This window comes from Echinops telfairi, unplaced genomic scaffold (assembly GCF_000313985.2).
Source record: "Echinops telfairi isolate 266 unplaced genomic scaffold, ASM31398v2 ScPeMD7_3533;HRSCAF=4204_0, whole genome shotgun sequence".
Lineage (NCBI taxonomy): Eukaryota > Metazoa > Chordata > Mammalia > Afrosoricida > Tenrecidae > Echinops > Echinops telfairi.
This window is the reverse complement of record NW_022107431.1, coordinates 33,387,079-33,414,828: the sequence shown is the minus strand read 5'-3', so window position 1 is coordinate 33,414,828 and position 27,750 is coordinate 33,387,079. Positions and strand designations below refer to the sequence as shown.

General features: G+C 43.9%; 1 protein-coding gene and 1 pseudogene across 1 annotated transcript in view; one reads left to right on the top strand and one right to left on the bottom strand.

Moving 5' to 3' along the window:
- LOC105978532 overlaps nucleotides 1-5,747 on the bottom strand; it is a 7,829-nt pseudogene extending 2,082 nt beyond the window's left edge.
- PEX7 (peroxisomal biogenesis factor 7) overlaps nucleotides 1-26,764 on the top strand; it is an 80,104-nt gene extending 53,340 nt beyond the window's left edge. The window contains exons 8-9 of the mRNA XM_045294593.1: nucleotides 7,428-7,527; nucleotides 26,181-26,764. Coding sequence (XP_045150528.1) covers nucleotides 7,428-7,527; nucleotides 26,181-26,255 — 175 coding nt within the window. The 3' untranslated portion in view covers nucleotides 26,256-26,764. The remainder of the gene's footprint in view (nucleotides 1-7,427; nucleotides 7,528-26,180) is intronic.
- Nucleotides 26,765-27,750: the final 986 nt, after the last annotated feature.

Sequence of the window (27,750 nt, the reverse complement as noted above, 5' to 3'; positions counted from 1 at the left end):
TTTGTTGCTTCTGAGCTTGATGGCCGCTTGATTACCTTCAAGCCTTTAAGACCCCAGATGCTATACTTTTTGATAGCTGGGCACCTCTGCGTTTGAGCTCTATATTGTCCCAGTCGTAGAAGGCTAAGCCATTTACAGATCGGACCCCCAGTGTCAGACACCTTTACACATGCACGACACACAGAAAAAACCCAGGATGCTGTCCCTGAATTCAAGGAGCTTAGTGCCTTTTAGAAGAAGACAGATCTATAAGTAAATACATGCATGGAAAAAGTAGAGGTTTTTGGGTAGCACAAACTATTTGCCCTTGACTGTTAATTGACAGGTGATCAGTTCAGACCAATTCAGCAGAAAAAAAGCATGTCAATCTGTGTCCATCAAGATGACAGCCAGGGAAGCCCAGGAGCTCCGTTCTACTCTGTAACACATGGCGGCATGCATCTGAATTGACTTGGTTTGGTTTTTGGTTTTGTACATACTATGGTAGAAGCCAGAAACTCCACCCCCCCCCCACTTTATGAAACGTCTTAATCATTATTGATTTCCCCTATTCTGCTAATCACCAAGTTTTACTGATTTTTTTTTGACCTAAATGTATTTTCAAGCCATTCATCAGTCATTCTCCATCATCACTGTCACCTTTCTAAGACAAGTTGCTGCTGTCTCTGCCCCTTTTTTGGCTGCTGATCTCCCCACACATACCCTTGAGCCCCTCAAGTCTATTTTCATAATGGTAGGGTCACGTTTAAAATCAAAGCTGAGACCCTATTAATGGAAGGCATTAAAGAGAAGGACTTGCAGCACAGTAAATTATGCTTCTTCTACCCAGCTTTTGTAATTCCCACCAAATGAGCAGGTGGGAACATGCAAATAGAGTGTTTGAGACTCTAACACGAGGACTGGTCGATTTTGCTATCCCACTGGGTATAAAATGAGAAGCCAAAGGGCCTCGTGATCGAGAGGCAGAGGACCAGAGAGAAGCATGTCTATGACTGACTGAGAAGAGGCTGCAGCCCCAAGCTCTGTATCCTTAGCATTTCTGAACTTGAACTGTAACCTGCTCCCTTTGCTAATAAACCCTCATAACCTTAAATATTTTCTGAGAGTTCTGTGTGGCCATAGCAAAGAATTGCTGAGCCCAGCAGAGGAGGAGAGGGTGCTGTGGGAGGGAGGGAGGGAGGGATAGTGTCAGGATGGGTAGAGGAGGAAAGGGGCTGGGATGTCTGACCTCCCATTCAGAGGGGTTAGCTGAAGGCTGAAGCTGGTGATGATTCTCCTTCTGCCCCCTTGAGAAGTCAGAGGGGGGCCAGACACGTGCACCCCAATTGCATAGGGGCTGAGGGAAAGGGAAAATCTCATTACTGTCACCACATTTTATTTTTCTATACATTTAAAACTAATGTAAAATTTGACTTGTATTCCAAGAAGAACAAGTTGACCATATAAATCAGCTCCTTAGCACCCTGTAGTGACTTCTTTTTTACATTTAATAGAAACATTCTAAATTCTTCACCATGCCTGTATGACCAGTGCTTCCTCTTGGAATGCTCCGCCTTCCCTGGCCCCCTCCGACCCTCAGCCAGGCTCTGTGCCCTGCTGACACCGAGCAGGCTATTTTCTCTGCCTGGTGGCTCCGCCTCAGTCTTCAGATTTGAGCTCAATGTCTCGTCTTCAGGAAATCATTTCCACTTTGCCTTATGTGGCACTCGGTAATTGTAATTGCATTTGTGTTTTTGGGAGCATTTGTCTATCCCACTAAACTAGGAACTGCAGGGCAGCCGAGGTCATGTTTTTAACTCAGTGCCTGCAACATAGTAGGTCTCATAAATTAGTGAATGAGTAATTAAGCGAAAAGCTCTTGTTTTTGCTTGTTCCTCTAGAGACTGCTAGACTCAGCGATGTTATCAGAGGTAATTATAATAGTGTAATTTGTTTAAGACACACTAAAACGAATGTGCATGAAGGCGTTGTAAAAGAGTTGAATTACTTTCTAATCCATTTTTGTAGTCAAGAACGGCACACAAAGAACTCATGAAAACTCCTAAGTCAAGAACACGATAGAAAAATAAAAATAAAATTGTTTTCAGCCTTTTGCTGAATTTCAGAAGTGTTAGTATAAAGGCTCCAAATTACATTTTAGTAAAGTCAAAAAGTAATTTCATCGTAATTCTAAAATAGTTTTGATATTTTATTTAATATGGGGCTGTATACTTTTTTTGTTAAAAAAAATTGTAGAGTCAGAGGCAAAAAGTAATTCAACCAAGACATTGTGTTATGGTTATTGTTTCTCTCTATCTCCAATTTGAGTGAAAAATGTTCCTACAGTTATATAATATTTTTTAATCATTGGAGTCATGTCCTGTGAGAGAGCTTAAATAGCCAGTGATTTTATCAGCAAAGAGACAAAAAGGCACCAAGTAGTATATATGCTGGACCAAGAGAGACTTTTCACTTAAAAGTCATGGACCTTATTTGACCATTTAATAATAATATGTAGCCTGGCTTGTCCCAGTGGAAAAGGGTCCCATCTACTTGAATGGCAGTTTGATGATGGTCCCTGGGCGTATAGAACTTACAGAGCTCCCTGACTGCAAATATAGGAAGTCTTGGAGAAATGCCCATTCTCGCTTGGCCGCACCTCCTGACAGCTCACCCCTTCCTGGTGCAACTTGGATGGGAAAACAGAACGATTCTGGAAGCGTTGTAAGAATGTCATTTGGGGCAACATTTGATTTCAGACTTCAGGGACGTGAGAATCAAACTCAACATCAGCCCTAGACTGAGTCCCAGGAGGCAGAGGTGAGACATGCCTCTACCGTCCAGCCTTCTTTACCAATCAGTGCTGACAACAACCATCCCTCACACATACACTCTGCTCCTGAGCTGGGCTGGATAATTTGCTGCAGTGGACAAACAACGCGCAGACAGTACTCATGAGTATGGGGTTCACTGGGGGGAAGGTATTGTAATGTCTTATAATTAGTGTTTTTTATTTTATTTCTCTGGATTCAAATATCCATTGCAATGGCTCCACAGAACTCAAAGCCAAAATTCATTATTAAAAGGTATGCCAGTGAGAAATGCTGAGTTGAGCTGTGTTATCAGGACAAATTACAAAGTTCTGTCAAGTCTACCAATAAATGCCCAAAGGGCATACCACTCTGCTTATAAGCCTCAACCCGAAGGCATTCACCTTAAGCTCTATGGATCAGCAAACCCAGCTCCCTGAATGAAGTGTCCAGAGCCACTCCACTCCAGTAAGCCTCACCCCAAGGCTCTCACTTCCTCTTCTGTGAGTCAGCAAGTTCAATTTCCTAATTAAGCACCCAGAGACAACCAACTCTGCCAGCTAGCCTCCTGCCCAAAGCTCTCAGCTTGACTTGCTGTGTGGGTTGAGAAGTCCATCACTCTGTTCCATGCTCTGGCTCCTGGTTCTGCTGCTGCTCTGTTGGAATAGTTTTGCTCCACTCCTGGCTCTTGCTGGTAATGAGATAGAGACCTTCTCCTGCTTCTCAGAGGGCTCATCCTGCACTGCAGGATGGCACTTCAGGGAATCCTGTTCAGAATTGGTCACAGGTGGATCCTACCTTTCTCAGTTCTCGTACCAGACCCATGTTGGGAAAAGGTCGTTTGGTGGAAGTTAGAGACTGGCTAGAAGAACCACGTTAAATAATTCACTGCCCCAGTTATCAGGATGAGACATGTTCAGGTTACATCTTCAGTCAGAAGCACCTCTTTCTCTGGTCCTCACTGTTGACTTCTGCCCTATTTGGGCAATGTTATAAAGCTTCTTTGGGACCGCTGATAATGCCTAAAGACACTCCACTCACTTTAAGTTTCAGCCCAAAGTTACTCTACTCTAGCTCCTGTTTGTCCACAAACCTAGCTCCCCTGATTAAGTGCCTGGAGGCACCCCACTCTGCAAGGGAGCCTCCTGCCCAAAGGGACTCAGCCAACCCACCTCATCCCTTGAGTCAAGAAGCCCATCACTCTGTCTCATGTTCTTATTCTTGGTTCTGCTGCCAGTACTCGTCTGGTGCCACGGCTCTAAATCCAGGAGGTTCATCACAGCGGTCTAGGGATCTAAACGCCCCTTCTGCTCCTGGCTTGTCTTTGTGAGCAAGAAAGTGAGGCCCCATTTCTGCTTCTGAGTTGGCTCATTTTAAACCCAACAAAGATGCCCAGCTGACCGATCCTCACAGTAAGAGTTCTATGCACCGTAGCTGCGTTTGATATTTGATCGTTTTGACAAGATAGTTTGGTTTATGGAAAATTATTTTTTAAATGATAAATATTCATATTGATGCTTCTGATTTTCCTAGTTATTTTTAATTGCTTCACCAATGTGGTCTTTTTTTAATCATTGAATTTTAAAATTATGAACTAGGTGAATGGTTTATATTTCAGACTTTCAGCACTGCATTCAACAATTTAAACCACTTATCAGCTCCCACCCCCATATTCTATGCTCCCCTCCGCCTCCCACACACACCCTAATTCTACTTATGGACCTCTATCCTCCTCCACACCCAAGTCTATACCTTCTTTACACCCAAATCTAGCCACACTGCTAGGCTGATGTTCCATCTTCCCACCTTTGCCCTCCCTCCCTGGGGAACCTGCCACTCTTTGTCTTGGTTGTTATCTTTACAGTAGTGATCTCTTACAAGATTTACCCCTTTCTGATTGACTGACTTCACGCAGCCTCATGTTCTCCAGGTCCATTCACGTCGTGGTGTTCCGTGGTTTCATCATTGTTTTCTGTGTCTGTACCAAAGTTTCTTTATCCATTATTCTGCCAATGGGCTTTTGGGCTGTTTCCAGCTTCTTGCTGCTGTGAACCTGTTGTGATGAGCATGGGAACACATATGTCTGCTCATGTTTTGGCTCTTACTTCCTTGGGGTGTATACTCAGCACAGGGATTGCTGGATCGTGTGGGTCTTCTATTCCCAGCTGTTTGAGGAGGCACCGTATTGCTTTCTGCAATAGTTGAACATCTTTACAGACTCACCAGCGATGTATGAGTGTGCTGATCTCGCCACACCCTCTCCAGCATTTGTTCTTGTCTCCCTGTTCATGTCCTTTCCCACTCTTTAATTGTTTTACTCCTCTTTGTCTTTGTTTTCTTATTGAGGTCTTGTAGTTTTCTATAGCTTTTAGAGATTCATCTGTTAGCCAATGTTTTCTTGCTGAAGATTTTTCTCCTAGTCCTTGGGTTCTCTTTTGACTCTTTGGCTGCGTGTAAGTGTCCCAGTCATCTATTTGGTCTTCAACTACAGGTGCTTGCCTTGTTGGGTGGGATCATTAGTCTTTGTCCTGCAATAGGGCCCTTAAGTTTGCCCGTGTTCTCATGACTGATCCCCAGAGTTCTGAGATGTACTTTGAGCTCTTCGATCATCTTGTGTTCATTTCTGTATGTGGGATGAGGGCTGAGTTCTACTTCATTCTTCTGCAGATGGAGGCCCAATTTTGCCAGCATAATTTGTTGAAGAGACTGCCTCTTTCCCCTCGAATGGTTGTGTTAATTTGTGTTTGTTTTCTTTCGATCTGTTGTCCCAAGTTCACTTGTCTGTAGGTGGATGAACTTATTTCCAGGTTTTCTGGTGCTCCTGGCCCTTGTTCTCCTTGAGGGTTAAGAAAATGGAAGCTTAGTTTCTTTCTCTTGAGTTAATCCTCTCAAAGCAAAAGCTGGCTTCCGGCTGCTTCCTGCTCTAGATCCAGTCTCACTGGCTTCTTACCTGAGCATTTCTCACTTTCTTACCAGTGCGCCGCCACTTTGCTGACCACTCTGTGGCCACTTGTACTTGTTCTGTTTTACCTCCGATTTTTGTTGTTAGTGCAAATGTCTGTGCAATGTATTTTTGTTTGAAAGTTCATGCACTACAGGGTCTAAGTTTCCTATCATTAATTTTTCTGTAACTCACTTTTTTGTTTCCTATATTAAGTGCATATTTTTAAACCTTTTAAAAGATTTCTTTGGGACATAACATTTGACTGTTTCAAATAGTGCAAATTTAATGATTTTGTTTTAGCAACCAAATTTTACAATTGCGTATTTATTTTTGCTTGTACAAACATTATCGAGATTGTGAAAATTAGATTTCAGTATAATTCCGTGTCTCTAGAGAGGAAGGTCTGGGAAAAAGATGTGGCTGCCTGTTCTATTAAGGGTACAGCTTTGAAAACCCAATGGGGCCATTTCTGCTCCATCACACGGGCCACTGGCCTAGAATCGTCTCGAGTACACCAGCAGCAACAAGACCTGCAGGAGCAATGGGCCGGGAGAGTGGGGCCCATTATGTCGGTTTCTGAGAAAGATGCCTGCCTGCTCCCTCATGTGTTTGAACAGGCACATGTCCAAAAATAAAATCACTCTCCCTGGATATTCCATGGATTGCAGTAATCTGATAAATGAGCTAATTATTCATTGTATTTCTGGTAGCCACACGACGGCTTATCCATAGCAACAATTCTTTTCAAAACTTCATGGGGCCAGCTCTGTATTTATTAGGGAACCAATCCCACCAGGTTAAACAAACGGTGCGAGTCGGTTCTGTGTGTTTACTCTCTTTCAACGGGATCTGCAGTGTGCTCTGGGGTTAGCTCAGCAGAGAGGACGAATTGGGCCATGGCACCATCATTCTAAATGTGCTGCACCGATGGTGCGTGTAGAGTCAGATAAAGCCGACAGCACAAAAAGCCTTAGAAACCGGGGCCAACTTCCTTCCTCCACAGTGAGGATCCGAGCTCTGTGTCTTATGACAGGGATCATCACCCTCAGTCTGCCGACAGTAACAGACTAGTCAATACCGTCCCAGGAAAATACACTGCTGTTTTTCTTGACTCTAGAAATTACATTGATGTGGAATCCTTCAGAAAAGGCTGTGCCTCTAAAAAAGCTCAGAATTACAGATTTTCATAGGGAACAGATTCTGTTCAAAGGATTTGCACCTCGGTTGAAATGTAAATTAAACCCAAAAGTATTTTCCCGTAGCTGTCAAGAAAGGACAATGTATCAAAATGGCAGACTTTGGAGTTCCTCAGTGCAGGACCCGTTCACAGCTGGGGCGCTCCCGGAAGTCGCTGCAGAGGCGCAGCGGCCCTCGTCTCAAGTGGCCTCGTACTTTGTTAAAGCCAAGAAGGTGGTGAAGTGAAATTTGTGTAGCCTCCATCCACCAGGCATAATAGTGGGAATACAACTCTGAAGGGGGGTACATTGAGATTGCCTATTCCTTTGTGTTTGGCTTTATAGTTTGATACAATAGAATGTAGCACACTTTTAAAAAATGTGTAACAGTAGGAGGGTGTGCATTTATGAATTAATTGAGCTTTTATCTTTGCTGTGTTTAAAAAAATTTAATTGTAGCGTTTTGGGGGGGGCAGAATTTTAGCAAATTCAATTGTTTCTTTTTGTTCATGTTCACAGGTTCTGGAACTTTTCAAAGCCTGATCCTCTCCTTGAAACAGTGGAACACCATACCGAGTTTGCTTGTGGTTTAGATTTAAGTCTTCACAGCCCCACTCAGGTAACGGACTCCGTCTGCTGATGTCTTCTCTACCAGACAGTTCTCACACCGCAAAAGTGGTTTCTTTCAGATATCGTTAAGTACACTTAGCGAACATGATCGCCTTTGCTAAAGACTTGAGCATCTGAAATACTGGGCGGGGTGGGGGTGGGGAGGGTGTGGGGGGGTGGAATATCCAGAAATTCAACCTATATCTATTCTCTTGAAAGTTTGACTTTTCTGAAAGAAAAGGATTTCCTCTTTAAAAGCATTAGCATGGCGATTCCAATGGGCAGTGTGCCAATGGAGCGATGGAATGGCGGAGGCTTCAGGAGTATGTGTTCTGAGACTCAGCGCTCCCATTAAGACGGTGCACAGGACATTGGTCCCTCACCAAGACCTAGGAGAGGACACGCTCTCCCAGGGCTCTTGCCTCCATGGCAGCAGGAGACTTCAAGTGACAAACACAGGGGAAAAGGTCTCATGTCTCCGTTAACAACCCTTATATTTTCCTCCTCTTACTCTCTGGAGGACTCCGAGCCAGTACTGGGGGCTGTAGTAGTCTTCACTTTAGTTTTGTTAGCGTTCCGTCTTGCTGCTGTTAGGTGCCTTTGAGTCAGTTCCAGCGCTGAGGCCCCCCCCCCCTCGTGTTCAACAGAAGGAAACACTGCCCGCTCCTGACCGTCCCCACCGTCGTCGTCGTTGTTGTCTTTGAACCCATGGTTGGAGCCGCGGTGTCACTCTGCCTTGATAAGGGACTTCTTCGTTGCTGCCTTTCTACTTTACCAAGAATGATGCCCTTTTCCAAGGACCGTTTCTCTCGACCACATGTCCAAAGTGCGTTAGACGAAGTCTTCCCCTCTGCGGAGGATTCTGCCTGTACATCTCCCGAGACAGCTTTGTTTGTTATTTGTCAGGCCACGGTATTTTCAGTATTCTTCAACAGCACCATTGTCCAGTTGCACTACTTCTTCTGAGGTCTTCCTCATTCAGTGTCCAGTTTTCACACGCATGTGAGGCAACTGAAAATACCGAAGCTTGGGTCAGGCACACCTTAGTTCTCAAAGTAACATCCTTGCTTTTCAACATTTTAAAGAGTGTTTGTGCAGCAGATTTGCCCAGTGCAGCCTGTCATTTGATCTCTTGACTGCTGCTTCCACAAACATTGATTGTGGATCCAAGCAAGACATAATCCTTGACAACTTCACCTTTTCTCCATTTCTCAAGATGTATGTTACCTATTGGTCCAGTTTTAAGGATTTGGGTTTTCTTTACATTGAGTTGAAATTCCCACTGAAGGCTGCAAACCTTGATCTTCACCAGCAGTGTTTCAAGCCCTCTTTACTTTCAATAAGCAAGGTTGTGTCCTCTGCATATTACAGGCTGTTAATAAGCCTTCCCCAGTCTTGAGGTGCATTCTTTTTCATGTAATCCAGCTTCTCTGATTATTTGCTCCGCATAAAGATTAAGTTTGCAGAAAGGATGGTGAAAGGCTATAACCCTGAAGGATACATGCACAGGTTCTACATGAGCACAATGAAGTATTCTAGAATTCCCATTCTGCTCAAGGCTACCCAAAGTTGGTAATGACCCACACAGTTGAATGCCTGACACAGTCGATGAAACACAAGCAAACATCTCTGTGCTTTCACGAAAGATCTACCTAACATCAGCCGTGATCCTCCTTGTCCCACAGCCTCTTCTGAATCCAGCCTGCGCCTCTGATAGCTCCCAACCATTGTTGGATGATCTTCAGCTAGATTTTACTTGATATCAATGGTATTGTTCTATAGTTTGAACATTCTGCTGGGCCACCTTTCTTTGGAAGGAGGACAGATATGGATCTCTTCCAGTCAGTTGGCCAAGGACTGTCTTCCGCATTTCCTGGCATGGAGAAGTGGGTGTTTCCAGTGCTTCATCACCTTGTTGACGGAGCCGGGGAGACTCCACTCTCTTTCAGCTCCATTTCTCCACAGACTCTTTGGAGCCCACTCATATAATCAGTGAAACTTGATATGTGGAAATTCTAGAGAGTGACTAGGAATTATATTTTTAGGATAAATTTTAAAAGCTAAATAAAAAGCAAATCCCATTTTACAGTATTGTCTTCTTAAATGAATGAGCTGATTTCTTTTGATATTTATAAAGATTTAAAATATTCTCATTGGACATTAGAAATTCTCATTATCATTAGAATCACTTTAACAATGACAGTAGCATGTAATAAGAGCAGAATCATTTAAATTGTAATTATTAAAATGGCAGTATTTTGAATGTAAATAATCAAATGAACAAATTTCTCTTCTGAGAAAGAAATTCATTATAGATGACTTTTAATAATTGTACTTGCTCTCGATTCCACTTAAAATGAAAGTCACAATGTGCCTATTAAAGCACAATAGGTCTAAACAAAGGCTTCTGTCTTAGTTCTAGTTCTGTTATCCCAGAAATACTATAAATTTAATTTCTCACTGTCTAACCTCCAGAAGACAAGCTCACTGTTGTTGCGTCTCTTCTGACTCACAGCGAGTCTACAGGGCAGAGTAGAACTGCTTCTCTGGGTTTCCCAGACAGTAAGTCTTCACAGGAGTAGAAAACCTCATCTTTCTCCCCAGGAGCCACTGGTGGCTTCAAACTGCTGACCCTGAAGTTAGCAGCCCAGTGTGAAACCCACTAGGCTGCCAGTGCTCCTGTCTAACCAGTTGGGAAGCTAGACATATGAGTGTCGGGCGCTGACTCTAGGAGAAATCTTTCTCTCTGTTGACTCTGGGGAGAGGTCCGTGGTCTTCATCTTCATTCCTCGGCTCCTTGGTTATGTTCATGTGGTTTGGGACCTATCTGCCTCCATTTCTGCTTGCTCACATTCTTGTTTAAACTCTTTTATATCACAAGCAAGATTTGTTTAAGACACACTCTGCACCAATAGTGTCTCATTAATATAACAAAGAAAGTGCATATAATTCCAAATGGAATTATAACCACAGGTTTAGGATTTATAACACATTAGCGGCAGGTGGGTGGGGGGTGGAGTGAGCATAGCTCACTCTTAAAGCACATCTTATATATATGTTTTCACTCTCTTTTTTTAATTTTAAACTTTTTTATTTTAGTAATTTTTAAAAACATTTTATTGAGGGCTCTAACAGCTTTTATAACAATCCACACATACATCCATTGTGTCAAGCACATTTGTACATATGTTGACATTATCATTTTCAAAACATTTTCTTTCTACTTGAGCCCTTGGTATCAGCTCATTTCCCCCCTTCCCCACCCCTCTCCCTCCCTCCCTCACCCTTGATTATTTATAAAACAATTTTTTTTATGTCTGACACCAACCGCTGTCTCCCTTCACCCACTTTTCTGTTGTCCATCTCCCTGGGAGGGGGTTATATATAGATCATTGTGATCGGTTCCCCCTTTCTCTCCCCACCTTCTCCCTACCCTCCTGGTATCACTACTCTCAGGGGTTTATCTGAGGGGTTTTTCTGTCCTGGATTCCCTGTGTTGCTTGCTCTTGTCTGTACCAGTGTACATGCTCTGGTCTAGCCAGATATGTAAGATAGAATTGGGATCATGATAGTGGGTGGGGAGGAAGCATTAAAGAAGTAAAGGGAAGTTGTATGTTTCGTCGGCACTATATTGCACCCTGACTGGCTCGTCTCTTCCTTGTGACCGTTCTGTGAGGGTATGTCCAATTGTCTACAGATGGGCTTTGGGCCTCCGCTTTGCCCTCCCCCTTGTTCACCTTGATAATGATTCCTTGTTTGGGTCTTTGATGCCTAATACCTGATCTCGTCAACACCTCATGGTCAGACAGTCTGGTGTGCTTCTTCCATGTGGGCTTTGTTGCTTCTCAGCTAGATGGTCACTTGTTTATCGTCAAGCCTTTGAGACCCCAGATGCTATATCTTTTTATAGCTGGGCACCATCAGCTTTCTTCACCACATTTGCTTATGCACTTATTTTCTCTTCAGTGATCATGTCAAGAAGGTGAGCATCATAGAATGCCGGGTTATTAGAACAAAGTGTTCTTGCATTGAGGGAGTACTTGAGTAGAGGCCCAGTGTCCATCTGCTTCCTTAGTACGTAACATATAAATATATGTACATAGATCTGTTTCCCTATCGTATATATCAATATATTCATACCTCTGCTTCCAGTCTTAGATAGCTCTATGACATACTTTTTGAGTCTCTGATTGGGGCCTGCGCTAGCACACACGCCTCGTCCCCTTCCTTGATGACGACCATTTCTCACCCGGTCTGAGGAGTACCAACATCCTATAATCCTCCACACACGCCCATCTTATAGAATGGAACTTTGGGGGCAGAGGATTATTAAATCAGATTACATACATCCACAAGTAATGAGATTTTATTATACACACACATACACATATCCTTCTCTCGTCTCATAGAAAACATCTTTCCATCTGCTTTCAGGAACCTGTTGTCTTACATAGTGATTTTGCAGCTGGAGAACTTTGCTGACATTCCTGTAAGTCTTCTGTGTCCTAAAATATTCCGTCTTGAAAGAGATTTGTCTGCGTGTGCTGCTCTTGTATAGGTAATTCTTTTCTTTCTCGTTTCCCCATCTTAAAGGTCTTAGAAATGCGGTTCGCAGACTTTCCTCTATTCAGCCTCCTTTCTTTGATGGATTGTAAGATCTTGTCTTTAAAGTTTAGAACCTGACACGTAGGTGTCTGAGGTCAGTCTCTACAGGTAATTGCTGGGAAACACTCCGTGTTCTCTTGTTAGCCTGGTTGAAGTTTTCTTTCACTCAGAAGATTTCTTTGATTTCTTTTCGTCTGGTGATTTGTCCAGTACTGGCATTTCTCTTTTCTCTCTCTTCCTTATGATTTCTAAGTTTGGTATCCATTTTCTGTTTCTAGGTGAGTTAGTCTGGGTAGACTAGAGAAACAAATCCACAGAAACTCATATGTATATAAGAGAGAGTTTTATATAAAAGGTAAGTGTACATTAAGAAAGCATCCCAACACAGTCCAGTCCAAGCCCATAAGTCCAACATTAGCCCATATATCTGACACCGATCTACAAAGTCCTCCTCAAACTTGCAAAACACACGCAGTAGCGCCGAATGCAGGAGGAAAGCCGAATCAGTGAGTGTGTGAGCATCTCAGCGCTCGCAGGGGTCTCCACACAGCTGCTCTAATACCCAGGGCTGCATCGGGGTAGGTCCATGTGGCTTCTCCTCGGGGATGTCTTGCAGGAAGTGAGTCTTGCCAGCTAAAGCAGGGAACTAGCTAAGGCAGCTGCACACGAGTCTAACCGTCAGAGAACAAGAGACCAGAGAACCAGAAAGGTGAGGCTCACTGAGCCATTTATCTCTCTGCCCTTCAGTTAATCCCACATGTGTTTATTGGGCAGGTTGGCACAGTCAACCTTAACTGTCACTCTAGGTTTACAAGGCTTTTTTTGATGTGCAAGACTTGTACTGTATCCAGTCTGTAGTTGGGGTTTTCAGTATTAATGTATCTTTAGAATTCTCAGTTTTGTGCTTTGCAGTGTCAGTTCTACTCTGTTCATTGATATTTATTTTGGTTTGTTTGACAATTTTAAGCTGAGTACAACTTTACATAGAAGTTATTTCTGTTTTCAGTTTCCATTAAATAGACACTCTCAGTTCATCTGAAGTTATCACCGCTCCATGTTTGTCTTGGTTAGCTAGTGCACCATCACAGGAATACCACAGGGGGCTTTGCGCAAGCAGAAACATCGACTCTCACCGTTCAGGAGGCTAGACGTTCAAGTTGAGAGCACTAGCTCTAAGGGAGGGCTTTCTTTCCCGCCAGCTCTGGAGGAAGGTCAGTCCCTACCTCCTTTCGGCATCTGTGGGAAATCTACATGTGTCTTGGCACCAGGAGGTTCTCAGCACAGGGAAGTATTCTGCTCATAGCTCTTCTTTCTTGCAGTCATGGGGCTCCTCTCATCTCTAACTTTTTTCCCTGTTGAAAATTTGGGAAATCACACTTAAGTAGAAGGAAGGAAAAAAAAGTTACTTGTGATCTGAAAACACAGGAAAAAGAAATCTTTTATATATTGTATTCTTATTCTGTTGTTTATTTTCATTACTTTTTAAAAATAAATTTTGACTTGAAGTATAGTGTGCATAATGAAAGCTGCACACATTTCAAGTGTACAGCTCAATGAATTATCAAGACAGGATCGTATCTGTACAGCCAATACCTAAATGAAGGTCAGAACACTCCAGAAGCCCTCTTATGCTTCCTCCCAAAGGTTACTTCTCCCTACTTATCAAAAGTAACTACTTTTTCAGTTTTTCTCTATATTTGTGTGTATTTTTCATAGTTTGGGTTACTCTACATATATGAAGTTATGTTATAGTGGCCCCCAAGTGCTTGGTAGACAGAATCTTTGAGTAAATGCACTGGTCTATTCATGTAAGTAACATATAAGTAATATAAAGATTTTACCTTAACAGAGGACAGAGGAAATTTTTGTATAGTTTTATTTTGTTTCGGCGGAAGGTGCTTTATTTTAGTTCCGATTTAGGCAAGTACTCTAGATGTGTTTTTAACCAACTACTGGCTTTCCTAATGTTTTGGTGAAAAAGGGTATTTAAAAATCCAGCTTATGTTTTAGTCCATTCCCCTGAACCTTCAACTTCAGGTAACAAGGTCCAAGATGACAGTAGATAAACGATTTTACAATTCTCAGTATGGAAGAGTAGATTTGGGGAGAGGAGGGTGTGCCTTATAGCAGCCAGGCCCTCTCAGTCCTGGTCATCTGCATTTCAGGTACTGTTTTTCTTTGTCACAGACCTAGAGTTGAAAGGAACATGTGCCAGATGCACCGGTGTCCTCAGGGAGTAGTCTGTTTGTTTCCTCTGAGAGGCCTCTCATAATTGTGTGATTGTTTAGTTTGAAATTATATAACAAGCACTTGTGATTTTCCTTCAGTCATAAAATACTCCCCAGACCAGGTTCTGAGATATCAGTCTGCTCCCAAGATGCACAGGCTCTGCTGTGCCACCCACCACCCGAGGGGCAGCCCTGCTGTGGTCAACGGTCGCCTCCCAGAATCTTGACACCCAGCCTCTTCTGCCCCTGCCTCTCGGGTTCCCGTTGCCGAATCACCCACCCACTTACACACTGCCTTTTCTCTAGGCCACGGTGCCTTGCTTCTCAAAACCAAGCAAACACCCTGATGTGGCACACAACAGTTTTAAAAAACAATATTTGTGCTCTTGGACCTTTACTTTAAAGTCTTTAGGTTTTTCTAGCCTTATCTCTACAATATCTTTGCCCAACCTTGTACATTATCTTGAGCACTTCGGACATCATGGGATCCTCAGAAGTGACCATCTTCTAGCTCTGGCACTCAAAATAATTGATGTGGAATGGTTTGTGGAAAAGTGGAATTAAAAGATAAGGGAACTTCCCTACAGCTTTGAAAGCCTTTTACTACTATTTGTTTTTCCTTCCTGTCAGTAGGTTCCTGCTTTTCTCACTAGTTCCTTTCTCCACTTCTCTGCCTCCTCCTTTACCCACTCTTTTCTGGATCGGCAGTCAGCTCCTGGCTGCATTTTCTTAGGTCTTCAGGGCTAACCATCATTTGGACCCACTGCCCCTGTCGTGCTTCCAGTAAACTTTAATTTCTCTTCTATCAGATGTACCCGCTCTCCTTAGTGTTGCGAAACTGGTCATCTTTTTTATTCAGTGATCCTTGGCCCATTTATGCATTCCTAGACTGTGTGATCTGAGCAGATGTCTTCTTTCTTCAAACGAAGTCAGTTGTTTCATGGAGGAGCTGGACTAGAATCTTGAATCTCCTAGTTTTCTTAGCTCTGCATCCCCTAAGTTCAGCTGGGGTCCAGGTTTACCAATATCTATATAAATTGGACTGTGCCTTTCTAGCTTCACTGAACTCAAACTCATGCCATGAGTCTGTTCTGGCTCATGGTGACCCTATAAGGCAGGGTAGAACTGCCCTGGGTTTCCAAGACGATAACTCTTTATGTATATAAAACTCTTTTCCCCAAGGAGTGGCTGGTGATTCTGAACTGTTAACCTCGCAGTTAGCAGCCCAACACTACACCGTCTAAGATCCACATTTGTTAATCTGTGTTTTTGTGCCATGGATTGCTACAGTCATCTTCTAACTATCTCTAAACTCCTTCCGTTAGTCCGTTTTTATTTCCCACACACTGGTTCCAAGGAGAGACTTCCAGAAAACAAATCTGATTTTGTTAGCCCCTGACCTGGAACTGAGATCATCCTGGAGGGTGCAGTGGTTCACACTCTCAGCTGCTAACCAGCAGGTCGGTGGTTCGGGCCCACCCAGAGGTACCATGGAAGAAAGGCTTGGAGACCTACTTTCAAAACAGTCACTGGCAGGCCTGTGGAGCACTGTTCTGAGACACGTGACCCCGAGTGAGGCTTAATGCTACAGAATTGGTTTTGACTTGAAATATGTATGTGGTCCCAGCAGAGTAGGATGGGGATGAGAATTACCACCATCACCACTGCTAATCAGCATGGTTTAGAAAAGCCAATTGGTAATGTATGAGAAAACAAGATAGGATATATATGTTTTAGAAAGGTAGACATTTTTATTATTTATACTTCATGTGATTGTCAGCTTGTATAATCCAAGAACATCAAAATTAGTAAGAGTTTAATAAAATAAATAAAAATAGATATATAATAATGAATACTTTAGATACTAGCATTCAACAGTTAGGAAAAATGGGAAAAATTACATTCTCATGGTAACAACTGTGTGTGTGTGTGTGTGTGTGTGTGTGTGTGTGTGTGTGTGTGTGATACATACTGTGCAGGCAAAAGCCTTTTAAAGAAAGACCAGGATAAGTGAAGTCCTAACACGTTCCTGCAACAGCGTGCGCTGCTCTTGCCCTTCTGACTTTGTTCAGGCCTTCTCAGTCACCGCAGAGACCACCGTCTCTGCTCCCAGGGGCCTTCTCCCGGGGATCCCGTCAGCTACTTCTGTGATGCTCTGTGGCAACTCCGGCCTTTTGCCCTCTGCCACGCAGGTGACGCATGCCCCAGCTCTAGTTAACGGTTCATTTTCATCTTGTCATCTTTGCTTCGACACCTCCAAGCCGTGTCTCCAACCCATTCCATTCCGGGATAGAGTCTAAATCCGTAATCTTGCTTTAGGAGCCAGTATGATCTGTACTCCTTTGTGATTGTATTTCTTACCCTTCTGTGTCATCCGGGCATTTCTCTGGTGACTTGCTCTCTCAGTAGGCCTCCCACTGCTCCCCTTGCTCTCCCCACCTCTGACTAGTCATCCTGTGCCTTTGTTCCTCTCAGAGCCCAGGCAGGTTCTTCTCCCTTTTGCCTCCCCCTCCCTCGGTTCCATAAATAATTACATACCAGTTCTGTGCCAAGGACAAAAGCAAACTACCTGAAGCACATATGCTAAATACATACTGAATGAATGAATGAATGAAAAGAATTGTTTTCAATGCATTACTCAACCCCTCCTTATTTTTTCATAAGCTCCATTATGATTCGCATAGTAAGCCACATGCTTAGGTAAGCTGGGCAGAGTAAAGTAAAATAGGCTTCTTTCTTTGAGTCGTAATTTAAAACACTGCAGCATCATGACTGGGCTGCTTTTGCAAAATTTATCGTGGACTGCTAGTAATTTTTTTTCAGTCCTCTCTACATCTTCTGCATATGCCATTTGTTCATTTTCACTAAAAAGGCCATATGTCACATAGATAATTACAGTCGATTAAACAGATTTCCCAAAGGCAAAAGCCAGTGTCAACAGAATCGAGCGGAGGAGCATGGTGATAATAGGAAATGGGAAACTCGTCCCCTGATGTCTCAGGAAGGACTCTGTGTCGTTAGGTCCATCACTGGAATAATTCGAGATACGTTACCTTCTCAGCGGCGCACGTGAACATTTCAATAACATGAGCGAACCGATAAAGATTATAAATTAATTTTCTAAATTACACATGCGATCAAAGTCTGGTATTTTCTGAAATCTGCAGTTCTAGGACCATGCTTTCACACCAGATCTTGAGGAACCCTGGCTGCATAGTGGGTGATGTATTGGTCTGGCTGCTAATTGCAAGGTTAGCAGTTCAAAACCACCAGCAGCTCTGCAGGAAGAAGACGAGGCTGTATTCCTGTAAAGCGTCTCATAAATACACAGGCGGTTCTTTCGTGCCCCACAGGGTGGGGTGAGTAAGAGCTGACTGGATGGCAGTGTGAGTTCAAGTTATACCAGGTTTTATGTCATTTACCTTTGGCAGTTTTTATCATAAACTCCTGATAGCTTTTGTAATATCTAGCCTAGCGAATGCTGAGATATTTTCTTAATAAAATAGTAAATTCTGATTGTATTTTTCAAGACGGCGTCATCATGTACTCTAAAGAAATCGAACCATGAATGCTACCACAGGTATTTAATACTTTTCTTAAAGCCTCAAACCCAAACACTCAAGGCCATGGAGCTGGTCCCAACTCCGAGCCACCCTACAGGACAGAGTGGAGCGGCCCCTGTGGGCTTCGCAGACCTCACATCCTCACAGAGCTGAGAGGCTCATGGGTCCTCTGCCGAGCCCCTGTGGCAGCTCAATTCATAGCTCACTGCTCCGCTACCAGGCTCCTTTCTTAAGGCTTAGAAAAATCCATTCGGTGGTATAAAACTAAGCAGGCAGTCATTAAAACTACAGCTGATTCCTACCCTATTAGGCAGGTGCTTCTCCTTGCCCTGGAAGGCAAGCAGCTTATAAAAATGACGATGAAAACATTCTCTTCAGGTTTTACATGAAAACAAAAAGTTTATTTGCGTGGTTATTATAAAGCACTCTAATTGGTACAGAAAAAAGACTGTACCATGTTGACACACCATCTTTTTCCTGCAATGTTGACAGCTTCAACTACGAGTTTGAATACGAAGATTTCTGTTTTGCCCTCCGCACATGAAAGGACACCCAGGAGGAGGGCGCCAGGCTGGCGTGCCCTGCCTGCCCTGCGGTGGGGGCTACTGGATGAGGAGTGGAAGGAAGCCCCATGCAGAGCCCTGGGCAGGAGGGCGGGGCCTGGAGGCTCCTGCCCTTCAGTGGCTCTGTGCCTGTGCCTTCTTACTGTGACAAGCCTGGCAGTTAACCTTTAAGAACTCCTAAAGGGAATTCATGAACGAGATGAAGAGGCTCGTCAGAAAAGTTATAAGGCAATTCCGTGTCCTTTAACTTCAACCTCCTAGCTCTTCAACGAGTCCTGCATTTTCCCGTGGCCTGGAGCACTTCTCTCCAGCCCTCCCTCCCTCCCAGCCACTGCCATTCCTGCAGCTTGGCTACCCCAGCTGCAGACCGCCGCTCAGGGCACGTTTCCTTCTGCAGGCGCCCTTGTCCTCTAAAGTCAGGCTGGAATCCACTTGAGAGCCCCTGGGTTGGTTTGAGGTGCTTGACCTGCTTGCCGGAGTTTGGGATGGCTTGGAAGGAGCTCCAGTGCTGGTACAGAGTCCCAGTCCACTAGATCCAGGCAGTTTTTGGTTTTAGGTGCCATGGAGTAGCAACCCTAAGGCCAGAATACAACCCCCATCCCACGCCATCATCAGAGCTGCAGCCACGTGTCAGTCCATCTTGTCGCAGACCTTCCTCGTTTTCTCTGCCCGTTTGACCAAGCACGATGTCCTTTTCCAGAGGCTGCTCCTGGAAAATAGGCTGCTATGTCCAAAACAGGTGGGATGAAGTCTTACTCTCCTCGCCTCTAAGGAGCATTCTGATCGGACTTCTCCCGAGGCATATTTGTTTGTTCGGTTGGCAGTCCACGGTACTTCGCATGGTCCTGGCCATCCTCATCATTCAAATGCATCGATGGTAGTGGGTTTGGTTATTTGGGGTTTTGCCATCTGCGAGGCTCCACCCAGGAACGGTCTCATGAGGAAGGAAACCTGCTCACGCACCGATGTAGACAGGCAGGCAGCATTTATTAGAGTGACAAATCCAAAGAATACAGATTTGAGCAGGATACACACAGCCCCAGACCTAACAGGAAGTGCCGTTGAGTTTAGTCGCAGACATTGTTTCCATCCATAAGTGATTGCTGTGAGGAGCAGACTGGTGTTCCCCTCAGTGCTTTTGTTCCCTCGCTGCCTTAAAGCAGAGAGCCTGATTTACGGTCGAGCGCTGTGATGTGCTCGGCTCTGAGGCCGGAAAGCTGGAGCTCCATTTGCTCTGTTACCTTTGGAACCGATTTTTTTTTTTAATCTCCATTTGATTTATCGGGTACTGTAGGTTAATCTGTAAACCACCTCAGCCCATTTAGAACTCCACAGGGTGTGAATCTCAAGTAAAGTAAATAAATATTGTCATTAGCCACATCTTACCTTTTCTTGAGTCTTGAAGTAGAAATTCAAATACTGGCTGACTTAGAATAGGCTACTGGGGAACTGCGGAATTTCGGGGACTAGGAACGGGCCTGACAGGGTGAGTGGCCCTGCGTCATATTCTCCAGTAATGCCTCCCCCTCATCTCCCTCCGCCAGTTCACACAACAGCCTACTAGACTTGAACTGTAGTGTTGAAGTAAAATGTGAAAATGGGGCACAACGTGTTGTCTGTTTTAAGAGTGCCAATTACTGACCTCTTTTCCTTTCTCCTGCTGAAAGGAAGAGCACTCTTCCACGAGCGGGTCCTGAAATAATATTCCAGAATATTTTAATTCTGAAAAAATGTTGGATTTCTTTTTAGTCCACAGCACAGGGTTCCTGCACATCCGACTTCCAGAGAACTGCCTCTTGTCTCCATGTGTAGACAGTTGGTCGCAGCCCCTGGCTGCCCATGATGATGCCCCGGTGATTATGATACACAGTTGGAGGAAGCGCCGCCTTCACTCTGTGGGCTGATAATCTGGAGGAAAGTAGGCATTCTCTCTCCCCCAGCGCACCCCCCCCCCAAAGTGTGTCCACACAAAATGTTGTATCTGTGGACTTTCTGAAGCCCATACATTTCCCAAACGCCACTCGTCCAGTGGCCTGTGGACCTTGGTTTCAAAGATCCCGGGTTGTGGAGCAGCCCCTGAGATGCCAGTGGTGTTGTGCCCCCAGCCGTGGAGAAGCTGTGCCACGAGGATCAGGCTCAGCGAGCTGGAGTGTAACCAGTCCCTCCGGTGGTTTCCGTGCACACTCCAGACGGCGACGCCTCCGGCCATGACAGTTAAGCACGATGCTTTGGGCTTAACTGAGATTAAGAAGAGAAACTGCCGTGTGAAGAAAGATATTGCATCTTCTGGCATGGAATGATTTCGGAATTCCAGGTTCCTCTAGTTACGGACAGGAAGGAATGTCGTCGTCACCACCACCACCACCCACTGCCATGAACCGAGCGTCAGAGCGGGTGTCTTACTATGGTGTGCCCTTTTAACCTATGCTGATGGGAACGGTAGAGCTTCTTTCATGACCAATCGGGCAGTTAATCTTAGCCTCTTTTCCAGTGTGATTATCTCCCTCCTACCCTTGCTCTTTTAGGAAATGCCTCCTGTTAGCTCCTGGAAGGAAGCAGAGGCTATGATTGGAGTGCGTAGCAATGGTGATTACCCTGGCAACACGAGCAGAACCGCATCCTTGGGGGTGGCCATAGGAAAGAATTTTCAAAAGTGTGAGATCATGACTTAGGTGCCAGTATCGCATTGACATGTGTTGAAAATTTATTTAACACCTGTCCGTAACTTAAAAGTGGCGCAACAGTAGCAGTGCGCAGCTGCGAACTGCCGAGCTGGCAGTTTGAACACAGCAGCTGTCCCGCGGACTAGAGATCAGCCTGGCCGCCTGCAGCAGGACAGACCAAGTGCTGCCAGGGGAACCCCGTGTGCTGGAGGGGCGCTCTGAGTCTGCTGGCGTGGGTTTGGCCCCCTGGGGTGTCTTAGAAGCCTGTATCTTCTCTAATCCTTTCGCCCATAATTACTCACACTTAACATTGGGAAGGGCCCACTACTTGAAAAAACATACACAAGTGAGACAGCAATAAGTTACTATAATGTTTGTGTCCTGTGGGGGCAGAGATGATAAGAGCAGTTGTTAATGCACATGGTGACCATCAGAGTACTCCTGTGAGGCACAGTTCTTGTGGTCAAACTTACCAGGTTCTGGTCTCAGGTCCAACAATCTCATGTGAACATGAATAAAACCTTTCTTTGAAACCTATAAAACTCATTATTGAGCTAATATCTATTGATGTATTGAATAACTGCTATGTTTCAGTAAGACACTGTTCCTGCTCTCCAAGAGCAGACATATGTATCAATAAATAAGTACAGTCAGTCTGATAGGTACTAAGGGGTCCTGGTGGTGCTGTGGGTGGGTCTTAGACTCCGAACCACAGTCAGGGGTGCAAACCCTGGTAGAAAGGTAAAGCTTGTTCCCACAGAGATGGACAGTCTCGGACACTCCGGACAGGGTTGCTGTAAGTCAGACTGACTTGCCGGCAGTGGTGTGAATGCATTCAGAGAACCACACCACAGCTGGGTTTGTCCTATGTTTGAAGTGGACCTACTGTATGCCATGAAAGACTCCAAGTCCACTTCAGTTGTGCATTTCCGCTTTTGTTAGCCACTCAGACTGATCGATATTTAGATCTACGGGCTAAGGATTCTGGAGCGCTTCCCCTCCCCCCCTTGAAGCAATTTTTATTTATTTATACATATTTTTTTCATGTAAAACCCTCCTCTCTACTCGTCCTCTCCCCTCCTCTCTCCCAGTGCCCACCCCCGACCCGGGCCCTCTCCATAGTCATCCGTCTCTTCAAAGGTCCTCAGTTGACTCTTGAAAGGGCAGATACCATCTTCAGGCAGACCAGAGCAGAGGGAGGGGAAGTAGAAGAGAGATGATCCCAGAGGACTAGTGAAGGCTTGCACACCTGCCCGAGTCTGAGGGTGTGAGCTGGTGCGAGGAGATGATGAAGTAGGGAAAGCTGCGTCTCGGAGAGCCTGTTCTGTGCTGTTCCAGTGAAGGCTGACTCCGAGGTCTCCAGTGTGCTCTCCAGCTTGGATTCTATGGACAACTACTGTTAGTGGACGCTAAGAAGTTAATCTCTTCTGATGCATTTCACTTTTTTTCCTTACAGGTAGTGACAGCCAAGTAATTAGACTTGTCAAAACTTGGGGTTCCTCTGTGGAACTTTCAGTCTTTTGTAGCCTTTAAAAGATGGAGAGTAGCGTGCAAGTACCTATGGTCAAAACCTCTCAATATTTTATCCTCTCTTTGCTGCCTATATTTCTTATTCCTTCTTATTGCAGAACATTTCAAATTATGTTTGAAATTAACTTAATAGAAAATGAAACGAACTTCCATTGTGCAGTGGTAACAATTGCCAATGTTCTTCTATTTCTTTCTGTACTTCCTTATCCTTCAATTGTTATCATCACACTGTGTTAACTATTTGTAGGTGTCACTTAAATACATTGAAACAGATAGACCTATGTCATCCACACTCGGCACCACAGAAAACATACGCATCTTCCAAAGACGTTCCCTCGTGTCCCTTCCCAGTCTCTGCTTCCCCCATCCCTACCTTCAGCTGAAAAAAACCCCCACCAAATACCACTGTTCTAATTTTTCCTATCTTTGATTAGTCTGAGGAGTTCTGGTGGCATAGTGGTTACATATTGAGCTGCTAACCCCAAGGTCTGCAGTTCAAAACCACCATCAGCTCCTCAGGAGGAAGCTGGGCTTTTTACTCCTGTAAAGAGTTACAGTTTGGAAATTCAGGGTTGGGGCAGTTCTACCCGGTTCCATGGGGGTCGCAGTAAGTGGGCATGGACTCAGTGATAGTGAGTGAAGTTCTTGATTAGTATAAGCAATTATATGTTTTAGAATTTCTTTGAATGTACAATATGTGCTGTTTTCTTTCGGACAGTTTTCCCGCCTCATAAGTCCCCGCCTCACTGCTGAGCAGCGTTCTGCTGTGCACATTTTCCCTTCATCAGTGAGCACTTTGCTTTTTTCCATTCTGTGCGCTCATGAATAAAGTTGCTATGAATATGCTTGTATACATCTTTTTGTAAATGTGACTGCATTTCTTTGGGATAAACATCTGGGAGTGGAATCACTTGAGTCAAAAGAAATGTGTATGTTTAACTTCATTAGAAACAGCAAAAGAATATTCCAAAGTGATTGTACCATGTCACATTGCTGCTCCACCCCCTGCTAACATTTGGTACTGTCTCTCATTTTAGCCCTGTTGGTAAGGAGCCCAGGTGGAGTGGAGTGGGGTTATGCATTGGGCTGCTACCACAAGGTCAGCAGTTCAAAGACTCCAGCTGCTTCTAGGAGGAAGATGAGGTTTTCTGCTCCCATGAAAATAAACAGCCTTAGAAGCCCATGAGGGCAGTTCTACCGTGTCCATAGGGTGACTGTGAGGCACAATGGACCCAGTACAGTTATATCCCACTGCGGTGTGCTTTCCTGTTGTGTGATGTTGAGCACTTTTTCCTGTTACTAGTCATTCATACAGTGTGTATTTGTGACTTCTCTGCTAAACTCTTTTCCCCATTTGTAGCTGAGCCTTTTTATTATTGATCATAGTAATTATATCTTCCGGATGCAAGTTCTTTGTCAAACGTGTATGTTTTGTGAATGTTTCCCCTATTGTGTGGCTTGAATACACCTATGTTCTGTCTAATGATGAACAAAAATCTTATTTTTTTATTCAGTCCAACTAATGCAATGTTTTATGGTTATTACTGCCTGTGGCTGAAGAAGTCTTTATGTCAAGGTAACTCTCCCATTTTGGTATGCTATTAACCTCAAATTAATTTTTTTCTGGTGTGGGGTTGGGGTTGAGGTATGTTTATTTTTTTCACAGCGATGTCCAATTGTTCTACTACCATTTGTTAAAAGAGCTTTCTTTCCCTCATTGAATTGCATTCGTACCTTCGTTGAAAATTCGTTGTCGAAATGTAGGTCTATTCCAGATATCTGTTCAGTTCAGTTCCTTCATCTACTTGTGTATCCTTATGCCAATACTGTGCTACCTTGGTTTTTATAGTTTTTATGATAAAGTCATGAACTTAGGAAACATTAAATATCATAATTTTGCTGTGTTGTGTGTGTGTATGCGTGCGTGTTTAATGATTCTTTGGCTATTCTAGATCCTCTGCGTTTCTACATACATTTTTAAGTTTCCTTATCCATTTCTATTTTTTTAAAGCTTCAAGGAGCTATGAATTACTTATAAGCCATTTAGGGAAGAATTAACATCTTAATAATAGTAATTATGTTCCAACTCATGAACATGGTATAGCTTACATTTATGGAGGATTTCTTAAATATCTCTCTGCAATCTTTTTGATTTGTGGTGTGGACATTTTACCTATCTTGTGATAAATTTACTGCTGAATACTGTGTGATTTAATTTTACTGTAAATGGAATGTTAAATTTTGCTTTAACTGTTGGCCTCTCTTTACTTCCTTTGAGTCTGTTATGTTCAGTACCCTCTTCTTAGGGGGCTGACTTTGGAGGCACCTCTGGGTGGGTTTGAATTGACAATCTTGTGGTCAGTATTTGAGCACCTAACTGCTGACTTTACCCAGGGGCTTCTGTGTACTACTGTCATATAGGGAAAATCTTAGCCTGTTTATTGTTATTTGGGTGAATGTTTCTCGAACAAGCTAGCCCATCATTCAGTAAGCCGCACACATTCTGTCCCACGGCATCTGACAGCAATCCCACCACGTCACAGCTCTGCTCACTCCGCCCAGAGCCTCCCATTCCTATCTGTCTTCTTCCCTGCCCCTTCCGGCCTTCTGAGCGGTGTTCCTGGGCAAATGCTGTATATTCAGTCCCGGGTGGCAGGTTAAGTCCAAGGAGTGCCCTACAGTGGAGTTATATATCAATGTCTCCCTGGTCAGGAGACATTGCCACACACACCTGCTAAGTGTTCTTCTTAACCCACAGTTCCTGAACACCAGGGCCATTTTCCTGTCACGTCTTTGTATGTTCTTAGAGTCTTGTCGCTGACATCTGCCTCACAAGAGGGCCTGCGCACAGGCCACCGCATTGGTGAGGGGTGCTGGCTCTCTCCACCCACTGGGACCCTAGTCCAGCCTCTGCGTTTCTCTGTTAGCGCACTCTCCACACCTGTACTCACGAGCGGTCCTTTGGGGCCAAAGCTGCACCTATTTTCTTCTCCCCCCACAATACCTCTAGCAGCGTGGGGTCGTAGTTCACAGTCTGGGACTGCATCCTTGCGACAGGTATTTCTGGAAGTAGGACATTATGTCCCTGTGGCTGTGGTAGGGTCAGGGAGGAAGGAGCTCTCAGCTGCTAACTAGGTCGATGGCTCGAATCCAGCAGCCGCCCCACAGGAGAACGTGGGGCAGTCTGCGCCCATGGAGATTCCAGCCTGCAGAACCCTACGGGACAGCTCGACCCTGTCCTACGGTGTTTCTTGGGTTTGACTTGACCGGCAGCAACAGTGGCGTGATGGGAGTGGAGAAGCTGTAGATAGATAGCTTCGATCAAAAACCATTCCAGAGAAGTGTGTAATTTAAAAAGGGAAAGCTCTTACCCCAAATGTGTCCCTGTGTTCTTCCTGGTGAAAAAGATGTCAACTAGCGGATTGTCTACTCCCCTCTAACGGACGTAGGCTGTGCTGCCCTGGAATGTGTGTGCCTCTCGGTGATCCTGCGTGTCTTGTCTTTGCTTCAGGTGGCTGACTGTGCTTGGGATGAAACGATAAAGATATATGACCCTGCCTGTCTCGCTGCTGCTCCTCCTCCATGAGAGCCAAGGCCGGAACTGAAGAACTGCCCGGCAGGAAATAATTGCCTGTTGTTAACAGAGACCTTATGATTTTCTATGCTATTCAGATTTAAATTTGCAAAAATGTATCCTGGAATCTGTTTTGAGGCAACTGATGGAGACTTTGGTGTATTATTTAAGCCATATTTCCTAAAATCTTAAGGAATAATTGATGTTATGGTACATTTTATAATACCTACTAAAATATAACCTCTATATTGTAAAATAGTTTAAAATATGGGCAATTGTACATTATTTTGATAGTGGTATATTTCATTTTTAATTAAGTCATTTTTAATGTAAAATATAATCAAATGTTACTGGCAGAGAAAATAAACTGCATTTCCTGATTATTTATCATTTTATGACATCCTCAAAAGATTGTTTTCCCCCTAATATGTTACAATATAATAATATATAAACATGCTGTGATATGTAACATAAATATATGTATGGTTCAGCATCAGGGCTTTAATACAGATTTGACTTACTCTTGTCCTCAGCAGTTACATTATGAACATCCAAAAAGCGTCTACAGAAAGAACAAACGAGATCCTTTCCAAGATGTTAAGAATGCAGAGTGTCATAGGCAGAGCTTACCCTTGTAATGTTGGTATTGCACGCACGCCCGTTCATTTCTTTCTTCTTACTTTTCTAGTATCAAGTTTTTAAAAAATGCTCATGAACCAAAGGCTATCAATGTTTCCAACAACTGCCTGCGAAGCTAGCTGACTAGTGCTCCAGCTGCCCTTGCTGCCTCCCTGAGGGCCCTGGGCAAATTTCTAGGTGTTTATGACAAAAAGCAGGGTAAAGGAGAAAAATTAGTAAAACAAGCATTTTTGTGTAACTTAGTACTTTTGTGTAACATCAAGATAAAATGTTACCAAATGACAAAAACTGATTTTAACAAGTTTTTGAGAATTATTAAAGAACAAAATAAACATAAAAGTCAGAGTAAAAGCAAGTTAAAAGATATGTATAGTACCTTAATTTATATATTTCCTCCCTTTCTTTTTCCAGAAAAAAAAGATAAAGCTAGCATACAAAACTCAAAACAAATTACGATAGAGTTGAGCAAAAGTATACATAAAGAGGAAACAAAAAATGGGACTAGAAATGTACGCCAAGCCCTATGAACGGTCTGCTGGCAGGGCAGAAGGTTTGCTCCCAAGGTTTCTGTCTGCCTGATTGGAAATCCCGCATAGATGCGCAATCCAATGCCCATGAGCAGAGGGCAATGGCTACATTCTAATCCCAGGCGAAGCATTTGTTGAGTGAATAAACGACCCCAAGAAAGTGAAAATCTTTGGGCCCTTAGCTCCATGTACGTGGTTTTTGAGAGACCCAATAAGAAGACACTGTGTGGAATGGGTTTTGGGCTCCCACTAAATCCTAGCTCCAACTTAAGAACAATTAGTTCAGTGAAAGTTCATGGCCTAACTCCATACTCACCCTCAGGAAGGGAACACAGAAGATA